Below are 11,588 nucleotides of genomic sequence, written 5' to 3'. Positions count from 1 at the left end.
TTCTTATCTAAGTGACCGGAATACATCGTTTGTTTGGCACCAGGAGGGCATTGTAAATGGTATAATTTGAAAGCCCTTCAGGTGCCAAACAGACACATTTTGCAAGATCCCAGGATGTGCTTGATATCGTAGCTGATTTAGTTTCATTTCTAGTTCAACCCTTGATCAATGACAACATGTTTCCTCAGATTTGCCAACGGCGTGATTATACCTGAATATGTAATGGTGCACTTTCTATGTACAATCCTAGTAAATAAATGGCTAAAATTAATTCACATAATGTAATTTATGTCTCCTGCTTACTGATGTTTTTTATTACAGTGGTATGTTGTGATAACTTACGTAAACTCTCATTATAATAATAATATTCGGCTTAATACATTGGCAATGTCTCTAAGCGCTCTACAGATATACTATTACCCCGGTCATTGAGTCATCGTTTTACAGACCGTCACAATACTACTGCATTAACTTTCGCATCCTACCGGGTAGTCGGGTACCCATTTAACACCTGGGTGGAGAGTGGCGAATATACATTGATGTCTTTCCAAAGGACGTTAGTGCCGAGCTGGGATTTGTACCTTTACATGTGATCTGCAGTCGGGTGACTGGTCCCTCAAATCCTATTGGTTTTTAACCTAGAACAAAGTTACGTCATTCTTTCGATGAGCGGTTCCAAATTCGCCAAGAGTTTTCCAAGAATCGGCCTATGTGTAATTTCCCTTTTTATAGGAGAGCAGGATATTTTCTATTTTTGTTTAACCCTTACTGTACTGGGGGGGGGGCCTGGGAGGCCCCCCCCCTCGACATTTTCGGAGATTGCGCCGCAACCGCTTGAAATTTTGAATTGTCGTTTCATGACTTTTTTCCCTCAAGTCTTACGCACGTTTTGATACCATTTTCGTCGCAATCGAATATACCTGTGAGATGTTACATAACGTTTAGTATGCACATGTCATCAAAAATATGCTATAATTGCATATATTCATGTACAAGCAGAAATGTGTATACAGGTTTAGATGTATTCCTTCCTAAGTGGGTGATATGAATTGATATCGAATTGCTTTTATATGTTTCTCAAAGTAACTTGATGTATTCCAGAACAAAAGAATACATAAGAAATAAAAACAATAGATATAATAAGAAATAAAAAAACAATAAAATACATAAGAAAATAATAATTTGAAAATCGCATTAAATTTGCATAAATTATCATTATTAATTACATCAAAATAAATATTTTGTGTTAGAAAAGAAGTTTCATATGAATAATGAGTTTCAACATTCAAAAAGTGGAGTTTGACACATTTTCTGTAAAATGCATAAAATTAGCATTTTGCATAATTAATTAGGCTATAACGACAAAAATTTGCATATTCGCAAAAAACTAATTACACCATCTTGTTCGTTACGTAAATATCTACAAACATGCAAATTTTCGTGTTCATCGGACATCCGACGGCCGAGATCATAGGGGGGGGGGGCCTACCAGGCCCCCCTCCCCCCCCCCCCCCCCCAGTCAGGAGGTGCTCGAAATAGCCCAGTACAGTAAGGGTTAAATGTCTAATTATCTCGTTAAAACAAAAATCTCGTAGTCATGAAAGCTACAAGCGATTTGCTGCACCATAGGTTTGCATGTGGAATTCCCCTCGTTACAATGAAATCTCGATATTTTTGAGCTTGATGAGAGTCCCCTCTATGACAATGACAGGAAATACATAATTATTATGCAAGTTATATGTGTTTTAAATTTCAGCATGGCAGTCGTGCTGAAATTGCACTGTACCATACCAATTTGAAATTAATTGAATTAAACTACATGTACATGCATTCTGAGTAACTAGGGTCAGAATGTTTAAAAATCCTTGGTTACATACCGGTACATACAATTTTGGGCAGCAAAACTTGGGTTAAGGGCACTTTGGTAGTCCCCTCCCCCCCCCCCCCCTTCCACCTTCCACCTTCCACCTCCTACCCGATCGACAATTTTATATTTTCGTAATGTACTGTCACGATGGCTCTTCCTTTTGACACACTTGGATCCGTGGGACTTTTAAAGGGGAAAACAACACTTTCTAGGGGGTCTGGGACCATGGGTGTCGATCCGTAACTGATACCTATTCATCAGGGGGGGGGGGGGGGTGATCTATTCATTCATCCCCCCCTGATGAATAGGTATTACGTAAGTATCGACACCCATGCCCTGGACCTACTTCATGGTCAAACTCCCCTTCCCAACGGATTTTTTTTTTGTCGTTTGTGTGGGTGTGTGTGTGTTGTACCATGGACCTACTAGTACTGTCCAGTCATAATACTACATACTGACAAGTTTACGAAGCTGTTCATGATGACCATGGCCCGACCGGAGATGCCGGTATCTCCAGTCGGGCCATGTTTTAGTGTGGGGGCATGGGGTATAATGATATCGACCCTACTTTCAGGGTATGTTGTGGACGGGGGAGGGGTCTTGTGCCCGACAATCATTTGCTAAGAAGGTCTAAGAAACTCACAAATTTCGCTAAAATGTGGTCGAATGTCGGTAGTAAGCTCGAGTAAGTTACTAGTAGTAGTATCACAAAGTGAATCATTTATCATGAGAGGGTTTAAACCTACTACCACCGGACCACGCCATTGCCACGGTTAACGTATCTATATATACAAGTGATAGTCAAAATCACAAAAAATATGGTTAGTATTTTCTGTTTGTATCCTTTTTTATACTTAAAGAAGAAATGCTTCTCTCGTATCTTTATCAAATGTATAGCATTGAATATTTTGTGTTAAAATCAACAAATAAAAATTCTATTGTGATTACTTCTTTACTCAACTTTATGGAAAACAACAAAAAGTGACAAATTGAAAGCTAACCACTGATATGAATATTCAGCAGAGCATCACGTGATTAAGGTTGATGCATATTCATGAGCCCAGTTCCATAATGGCTGGCTTGAACTGGCAGTTCTAAGTGTGTAATAATAATATTAATAGTAATGATTATGATATAATATTAGTAATGATAATGATAATGATAATAACTTTAACAATGATAATAACTTTAACAATGGCAAAAATAAAAACAAAACTACCAAATATCAAAGAAAAAAAATGAAAATATGATAACCAAGTATTAGGAGCGCTATGAAAATCTCTAGTCAACTTTGCCAAGATCGACTCGTTTGCAACATATTTCCCTCAATATTCATTGCTTCATATAGGCCTATTTTCATATTATTTATTGTCCTTTTTTATTCCGATGAATTTGTTTTCCTCATGCCCATATATATGTACAATGTGTACACATGTATAAACATATTTATGTATGCAATACATGCACCATCATATATACTTCAACGCAAAATATCTTGAACTTTTAAAAAAAAATGAGACTGCCAATTGAGGTCAACTGTTTTCATGTTTGATATATCCATAATCGTTCATTTTTATAAACATATTTTCATGAATCAACAGAAAATATTTATCCTGGAAATGGAATGGGTGTCCGATTAAAAAACATACATAGCATATAATCAACACATTGGGCCCGTTTGTGACTGATATTTGTTTAAATAGCATATCTGCACTAGTTTGGTCAGGAGGGATTAGACCTCACTGCATGGTCACTGGCAGGTGGATATCGCACCAAATCAGATCTCAATTAACATAAGAAAAGGGGGAACATGGGGGACCCGAATAGGCATTGTTTGCTATATAGAGGCCGACTCTCCCAGAATATATTTTCAATCTGATTTCAAGAACAGAAAATTCATTACATTTACACACAGCTATACTTTTCGTATTGTTCTTTATAACAAGCAAACCGATATATTATGTTACGATAAAATATTGACTTTTGTGGTTCAAAACAAAATATCGTTTCTAGAAACCAGAAAGGAAAAAACAACATTCTTTTTAGTTTTAGAAGCTTACGAGGAATTCCATAATTTGCATATTAAAGCGAGCCCTCTGTTGCTTTAAACAAGCACCACATGAAGCCGCGCTATCAATCATCAGCAGCAGATATACACTTGAGATTGTACTGAAAAACATCGACCGTATTCCTGTGTATGGTGTGAACATGCAAGTAAGTTTGTGATTTTATGTTAATTAACTTATTGATCAATTCATGCTAAAACTAGATCGGTAGTCAAACAGACATTCTTGAGGTGATGTTGGACGAGATCTCCGGCGCCCTGGCTCGGCTCGGAGAGCGTTCGAGCTAGGTCCGCGCCGGGTCCGCGCCCGGCGGCCTGAGCTGTGCTGTGTGAGACTGAGGGAGAGTGAGATGATAAAGAAAATAAAAGAATGTGAGGACTGAGGGTTTGCTCTAGCCTTACACTGTTACATGCTTGGTGATGTATGAAATATATGATATTGATATCACCAAGCGGTGGCAAGCCTTACCAGTACTTGGCTTGCAACCGCCTCGGTCCGCCTGTCCTGGGGTGGTAGATCTATTCTGAACATTGTTGTAAGTTTTGTGTTATCTTTTGTTGTATCTTCCAGAGATAACACAGCGCTAATATTGTTGTAAGTTGGTATTCTGAACATTGTTTAATCCCTGTATTATCTCTTGAAGGACCGCCTCTATCTTATCTTTGACCATTAATGACACGCCCATTTTTATGGACCCTACCAATCAAAATCTATTTTATAAGCACGATAAGTAGGTCAACCAATAGGAATACTTTATGCCATATCTGAAGATGCACCTAGCGCATACTAATCTTGGGCGTAATTAGTTATTTGAGCACTTATTACGCGCGTCATCATTATGCGCTGTTGAATTTGGATCATGAAGACAAATCACGCTTTCACTATATTGGTTAAGATGAGAGCATTAAAATCATCATATCCTAGCATGTAATATCTTAAAAAGTTCTCATCTGTGATGTTTCCGGTCAACACACAATGTTCTTCTAACTCGTCTATTGGCACGAAGTTGGTTCTGGGCAAAAAATATTGCCGCCATTATATCACCACGAAAGATACAACAACCCCCTACCTGTTGTAAATATTGTTGTAAATACCATGCAAGATAAGATAAGATAAAAGATACAACAACTTTCAGAATACCAATTATCTCGACATATCATCTCCCGTGCGCATATGCAAATGAGGATTAAATGCCACTTTATTAATAATACGCACAATTACAAGCGCACCAAAGTATGAGTGCAGGCGCGGCCAATAAGATGAGAGAAAAGATACAACATAAGATAACACAAAAGTTACAACAATGTTCAGAATACCAACTTTATCTTATCTTCAAAGATACAACAATATAACACAGGGTTCAGAATACCACCCCTGCACTCAAAATGATTCTCTTCAAATTTGATTTTTAATAATGATAATGTTCACACACAAAAAAAAAATCCATGGGTTTTCCAGTTTGCCCTGGCTTGCGCTTGTCGAGACAGAAATAATCGTCTGGTATTGGTAATTTCTTAATAAAACTGACATTTGTCAACCTTCCCCATCCCCATACACAGGCGGTACTCGCACAACGCCAACGGGGGAAGAATACTAGCGATGTTGGTACAAATGTGGTAGTACAATAACTTATCCCCTGCTTTTCTTTATTTATAATTTTCAGATCTAATTGTCTGATTCATAAATCAGACATAAGTCTTAGAAAGTTTATATTTTTCTTTCTTATATAAAATTCATAAAATTGTCATTACGTAATTCCAATGGGGAAATTTACGGCTTGCTTTATCGAATCTATCCAATTTCATCTCAGAACCAGTGAGTTGTACTGTTCAATGTATTAAAATTGTAAGCTATGACACGACCCGGCCGATATATTTCTGCCTTTCCTGGTCAATGTACTAAAACAAAGCCGATGTCCAATCAGATCATTCGTTTGATATTGGTTTATGAATATCAAAATATCAATGGGTCAGCCAAGCTGGTCTCGTACGTAGCTATTGGACGTTAGAAAGATTTCAATGAATATTCATTATACTTAAATCAAGATGGCTGACAACGAATCTTGTTGACAAGTCTGTCTCGAATTACAAATTTATTTTGTAAGTCAAAGTTCATATTTCAGTTTTTGCTATTTTACAATGACAGTGAATGTAATATTGCAGCCAAAGTGGATAGGATGAAGACGTAAAGAGTGAAAAAGATATGTGTACTAGTTAAGTAATCTTTTTTTGTCGTTAAAATTTTTCCTTGTAGGCCTAGTGCAAAATGGAAAGTAAAGAAAGTGACGTCGTAATCGAGGCAGAGATTTACACAGTGCTTCAAATACCGGAATTGGCAGATTTTCAGGTCTACCAATACCATGTAAAAACAGAAGACAAAGATGATCATGAGGCCGAGCTGTATCAAGGTATTAAAGAAGTGTGTAAACTCCTCGGGAAATTGTTTACGCTTGGTCTGACGGAATAGGTCATTTTTCGTAATGTAAGCAAATTTAATGCATGCATGTCTTTACGAATTGCCTCGATACAAATTATTTCATTCACCTGTTAAAAATAATTGTATCAAAATAGTCAGAAGGTGAATTGTTTGCATTAGTTGTTGCTAGGTAGGACAAACATTATGGCTTTCCCTACCTAACAACACATATGCAATTTGCATTCTACCTTCTGATATACAATTACATGTATTTGTAACAGGTGAATGAAATAATTTTAATTGAGGCACTTCCAAAAGACCTTTGCATTACATTCAGTTTATATGAAAATTGCCAATTGAAAAAATTGGGCCCTCTGGCATCCCAGGGGAGTAGTTTGAGAGGATTAAGGCAATTTGCCAATAGAAATTTTATGACAAAAACGTTTTTAAGAAATTCAAGCAAAAGGCCCTGAGTGCCTTTGCTGAGATTTGAAACTTCAACCCTTGGACAGATAGTTGAGTAAAAGAATGCTGTACCACAACACCTCCATTGTGATGTAAAACCTTCAACAACAACAAAGAAAAGATTTTTTTTTAATTAAAGGGAAGGAAAGGAATAAGTGATTTGATTTTGATTTTCTTCAAAGTAGTCAATAATGTATAATGATTTCTCTTCTCAGATGGCGGTTTGTACATGGACCCTACCAGCAATAGCAACAGCATGATAAGAGCACTAAAAGATGATGAGAGACTTCAAGTTAAAGTATGTGATTTTCTTATGGAACACCCTACAGCTGAGAGTGCGACTAATCCTTGTATGGGAAAGGGTTTGATGAGTGGGAATGACACAAGTCATTTATCGAATCAAGATGGTTCTCTGGAGAGGAGTATGGAAGGAAGGAATACAGAGGATCTTGCACCTCTGCACCAGACGCATGGAGAGATGAGTACGGAAGTAAGGGAAAGCGATGAAAAACTTCAAGGGACAGTACATGTAGTTCAAGACAAAGACCAGACGCTACCATGCGCTTCGCCAACTAACAACTCCAAACGTGTGAACAAAAATTGTCAGCAACATCAGTGTTTGGAGTGTGGCAAAAGTTTCTTCAAGAAGTGTTTGCTTGTGCGACATATGAGAATTCATGAAGGGAAAAAGTCGTCTGGATGTTCCGATCGTAACGCAAGGTACCGCCGAAGACTTCGGCTCAAAGAGAGCATGAGTAGACGTGAAGGTAAAAAGACGTATAAGTGTTCTGTTTGCAATAAGGTATCTTCCACAAAGGCTAAGCTTTTAATCCATATGCGGATCCACACAGGCGAAAAGCCTTTTGAATGTTCGCATTGTGACAAGAGATTTTCCGTCAAGTGCAATCTTACCAAACACATCAAAGCAGTCCACAAAAGGGAAAGGCCATATTGTTGCTCCGTTTGTGGAAAGACATATGGGCAGAAGACTCGGCTTACAGTACACATGATAGTCCACACAGGGGAAAAGCCTTATGAGTGCTCTGTCTGCAGCAAGGGATTTCCCCTAAAGACTTACCTTACACAACACATGAAGTCCCATACTAAAGAAAAGTCACATCAATGTCTTAAGTGTGACAAAAAATTTCAACAGAGACGTCTTCTTCTGCAGCACAAGATCGTTCATTCAGGAGAGAAGAATTACCAATGTGCCATTTGCGGCAAAATGTTTGCAAGAGCGGGTGATTTATTAAGTCACACGAGAACTCACACCAAAGAAAAACAATATTCATGCTCTGTGTGTAACAAAAAGTTTTCTGCGAAGAGTTACGTGAAACAACACATGAGGATCCACAGAGAAGAAAAGCCTCACTTGTGCACCGTTTGTGGACGGGGATTCTCCTATCGGCATCATCTTTCAACCCATATGCTAACACACACACAAGAAAAGCCATACGAGTGTTCTTTTTGTAACAAACGTTGTTCTCTCAAGTGGAATCTTAAATCACACATGAAAACACACACAGAAAAAAAGTCTCATGAATGTAAGTTTTGTAAAGAGGCAAATTTCACAAAAAAAGAGCTTTCACTCCACATGGAAATTCACTCAGGAGACAAACCTCACAAGTGTCTTCATTGTGATAAAGCATTCTTTAATAAGGTTGATCTTCACAAACATATGACAACTCACTCCGGAGAAAAGGCTCATGTATGCTCCGTTTGTGGGCAAGCATTCTCCCTTAAACATCATCTTTCAAACCACATGAGAACCCATACACAAGAAAAGCCCCATGAGTGTTCTGTTTGTAACAAACGCTTTACTTTCAAGTGGAATCTTCAAGATCATATGACAACACACTCAAAAGAAAAACCTTATCAATGTTCCATGTGTGAAAAGGCATATGTCACACAGTATAAGCTTTCACTTCACATAAGGATGCACAATGAAGAAAAACCTGTCAAGTGTTTTCATTGTGATAAAGCATTCTTAAATAAGGGTAATCTTCAGAATCATGAAAATCCACTCCGGAGAAAAGGCTCATGTATGCTCTGTTTGTGATCGAGCATTCTCCCTTAAACATCATCTTTCAAACCACATGAGAACCCATACACAAGAAAAGCCCCATGAGTGTTCTGTTTGTAACAAACGCTTTTCTTTAAAGTGGAATCTTCGAGATCATATGACAACACACTCAAAAGAAAAACCTTATCAATGTGCCATGTGTGAAAAGGCATATGTCACACAGTATAAGCTTTCACTTCACATGAGAATGCACAGTGAAGGAAATCCCCTTTCATGTTCTGTGTGTGAGCAATCATATTCGGATAAGAGAAGTCTGAATGGACATATGAAAACCCACTCGGAAGAAAAACCTCATAAGTGTTCTGTTTGTGATAAAACATACAAGCGTAAGGATACACTTCGCCAACATTTGAAAACCCATGCTGCAATAAAGCCTCATCTGTGCTCCTTATGTGGTAAAGCATTCTACCTTAAGCAGACATATACAATACATATGCGATCACACACAAAAGAAAAGCCATACAAGTGTTCTGTTTGTAACAAATGCTTTGCTTTGAAATGTAATCTTAAAGACCATGAGAATAGACACTCGAGAGTAAAAAAGGTTCATCAATGTATGATTTGTCAAGAGACAAATTTTACGAAGTATCAGCTTTCAATCCACATGAAAAATCATCCTGAAGTTAAACCGTTTCAATGTTCTGCCTGTGATAAGAGATTTTCCCTAAAGAGCTATCTGGCGCAGCATATGAAATATCACTCTGACAAAAAGGCTCATCAGTGCCCAATGTGCCCAAAAGGATTCATCAGAAATTCTGTTCTCCAAGAACATATCAAGACCCATGCAAGTGAAAAGCCTTTTGAGTGTGCAATGTGTGGTAAAAGGTTTTCTTCCAAGATTTCACTTGCAGTACATATGAAAAAGGTATGCAAGAAAAGACCTGACAGAGAACAACAGGATAATCCCCTTCCCAGCGTTTGATACTAAAAGCATGCTTTCTGATGATGAAATCATTGCTGATATGTGTGAGTACCAATCTCCATGTATTGAATTTGCCCCATGTTTTGTTCTGTTAAGAGATGTACAATGTAGATGTTTCTTGACTAGCAGTAAATTGCAATCAAAATAACTTTTGTCAGACAAGACTTTAGAAGAAAGTTCGATGACGTAGAATTTCAATGTAGTATTAAAGATACTATGCCCCTTTTGCAGCCAACATCAAATTCTGTAGAACTTTGCAGGAATTATGAATATGACGTACATTGTATATGGCCTAACTGTGAAATTTAAACGTTAGCAGTGTCCTAATATTCAAATCAATGCAAGGAGACCCGTTCATTTTCTAGACTTCACTGTCAGACACTATTGTGTGAGTGACTGGCTGACTGACTGACTTCTTTGGTAATAACATACATCAAATGAGCTGTAAAGGGTATACCGGTATGAGCATTTGTCTGCATCAATAACACAATTCTTGTAATGGCCAAAATTAAACCGATTGAATCTTTGTGCAGCATAAAACGTATGATCATTTGGTACAAGGGTCTGAAAATCAGACTTACTAAATGAATTGCAATCACTTAAGTAGATTCGACAACTAATAGTCGTTATTTTCCTACTTAAAGACATTTTAAATCTCTTTTGTTTTGACGAAAGTTCTAAATTAGTATACCGTAATCTTTCAAATGCCGTTGGAATCTAACCTTTTCTTTTTTTGGCCTGCAAATGGGACATAGTACGTAAGTCAGAGATATTTTCAGAGGTAAATATCTCTGAGGTCATATAGAATTTACATGTCAATGCAGTTATCGCAATTGTCCCGCTGGGCATACATGTATATGCACTATGAAAGGGAAATGGCATATTGCTGGCTCGTACCAGGGACATGCTATAGAGAAATAGCATTCTTTCGTTTCATACAAATTTGTGAAATGCTCTAATGACAGCCAATTACCATATACAAATCTTATCATGTGACATGTCACCACACTAAAAGACAGCTGAAATTGTTGTTTTAAAGATACAAGGTCTCTGGCCACTAGGGGAAATGAGTTTGGTTTTGTTGATTAAGTAGTGTTTTATAAATGTAGCTGGGAGCACTATCTAAATTGCCATGTGCATACATGTAGATCATCTCCACAGAATTGATTGCTGATGTTGACAACGTGTAGTATGAAAAGTATTTTTTGTACATGTTAGATATGGTGTCCATTGTTTCTAGCTTTTTCTCCCCTTTCCTTTTATCTTCATTCCTCGGCTGTGTAAAGCTTTGTACATTTTTTCAAACTGTTAAAACGAGTGAGAATTAGGGGGATGTATTATTTTTTGATTATTACTCTGAACATGCCCCCATCATATCATGTGGTTGGTTAAATTATCTTTTTTTTTCTTCAAATGTATATGAGCCTTATAGGCCTTGTACTCAACTTGGGTCAAAGGACCTTTTACACACTTTACAAAAATTAAACAATAAGAAGTAACTGACCAGTTGCTCAGGTCAGATCCCTAGACAGTGGACACTACTTCTTCTTTTTTTCTTTTTTAAATATATATTATGTAGGATATTTCCATTTACTTTTTTGTATAACCTTTTTTCAACTAAAGCCTGTTAGGTTTTTTTAAACGAATAATGAAGGACCATAATATTATATGCATTTTGTATTGATTATTGAAGGACAAAGTATGCCAATTTTCTCTGGTGTCATACTGTAAACCTTATTTTAATCTTTAAAGGTGCTAAAGCCAGTATGT

At 37.3% G+C, this 11,588-nt stretch overlaps 2 protein-coding genes across 4 annotated transcripts; both read left to right on the top strand.

Moving 5' to 3' along the window:
• Nucleotides 1-3,970: 3,970 nt before the first annotated feature.
• LOC105438893 (gastrula zinc finger protein XlCGF57.1) lies at nucleotides 3,971-8,897 on the top strand. 3 transcript variants are annotated; one of them, XM_011667246.2, is made up of 3 exons: nucleotides 3,971-4,081; nucleotides 6,187-6,340; nucleotides 7,029-8,897. In XM_011667246.2, exons 2-3 carry the CDS (start codon nucleotides 6,199-6,201, stop codon nucleotides 8,870-8,872), a joined length of 1,986 nt encoding a protein of 661 aa, XP_011665548.2. In that variant the 5' UTR covers nucleotides 3,971-4,081; nucleotides 6,187-6,198; the 3' UTR covers nucleotides 8,873-8,897. The 3 variants fall into 3 exon arrangements, with proteins under 3 accessions (XP_011665548.2, XP_030838285.1, XP_030838286.1); XM_030982425.1 differs by lacking the exon at nucleotides 6,187-6,340 and having other exon boundaries at nucleotides 3,976-4,081; XM_030982426.1 differs by lacking the exon at nucleotides 3,971-4,081 and having other exon boundaries at nucleotides 6,303-6,414.
• Nucleotides 8,894-10,393, top strand: LOC105438894 (gastrula zinc finger protein XlCGF7.1). Its single transcript, XM_011667249.2, has one exon. The coding sequence runs from the start codon at nucleotides 8,910-8,912 to the stop codon at nucleotides 9,816-9,818; it is 909 nt and encodes a 302-aa protein (XP_011665551.2). The 5' UTR covers nucleotides 8,894-8,909; the 3' UTR covers nucleotides 9,819-10,393.
• The last annotated feature ends 1,195 nt before the right edge of the window (nucleotides 10,394-11,588 follow it).

Source organism: Strongylocentrotus purpuratus, unplaced genomic scaffold (genome assembly GCF_000002235.5).
Source record: "Strongylocentrotus purpuratus isolate Spur 01 unplaced genomic scaffold, Spur_5.0 spur5_scaffold_12, whole genome shotgun sequence".
NCBI lineage: Eukaryota > Metazoa > Echinodermata > Echinoidea > Camarodonta > Strongylocentrotidae > Strongylocentrotus > Strongylocentrotus purpuratus.
The sequence above is the reverse complement of the archived record's forward strand: the minus strand, read 5'-3'. Positions and strand labels throughout refer to the sequence as shown.

What these genes read in the sequence shown, in the direction of transcription:
- LOC105438893 (XM_011667246.2), top strand. Translation starts at nt 6,199, where the DNA reads ATGGAAAGTAAAGAAAGTGACGTCGTAATCGAGGCAGAGATTTACACA. An exon ending in TGAGGCCGAGCTGTATCAAG is followed by an intron (nt 6,341 to 7,028) that starts GTATTAAAGAAG and finishes TTCTCTTCTCAG; the next exon opens with ATGGCGGTTTGTACATGGAC.
- LOC105438894 (XM_011667249.2), top strand. Translation starts at nt 8,910, where the DNA reads ATGAGAACCCATACACAAGAAAAGCCCCATGAGTGTTCTGTTTGTAAC.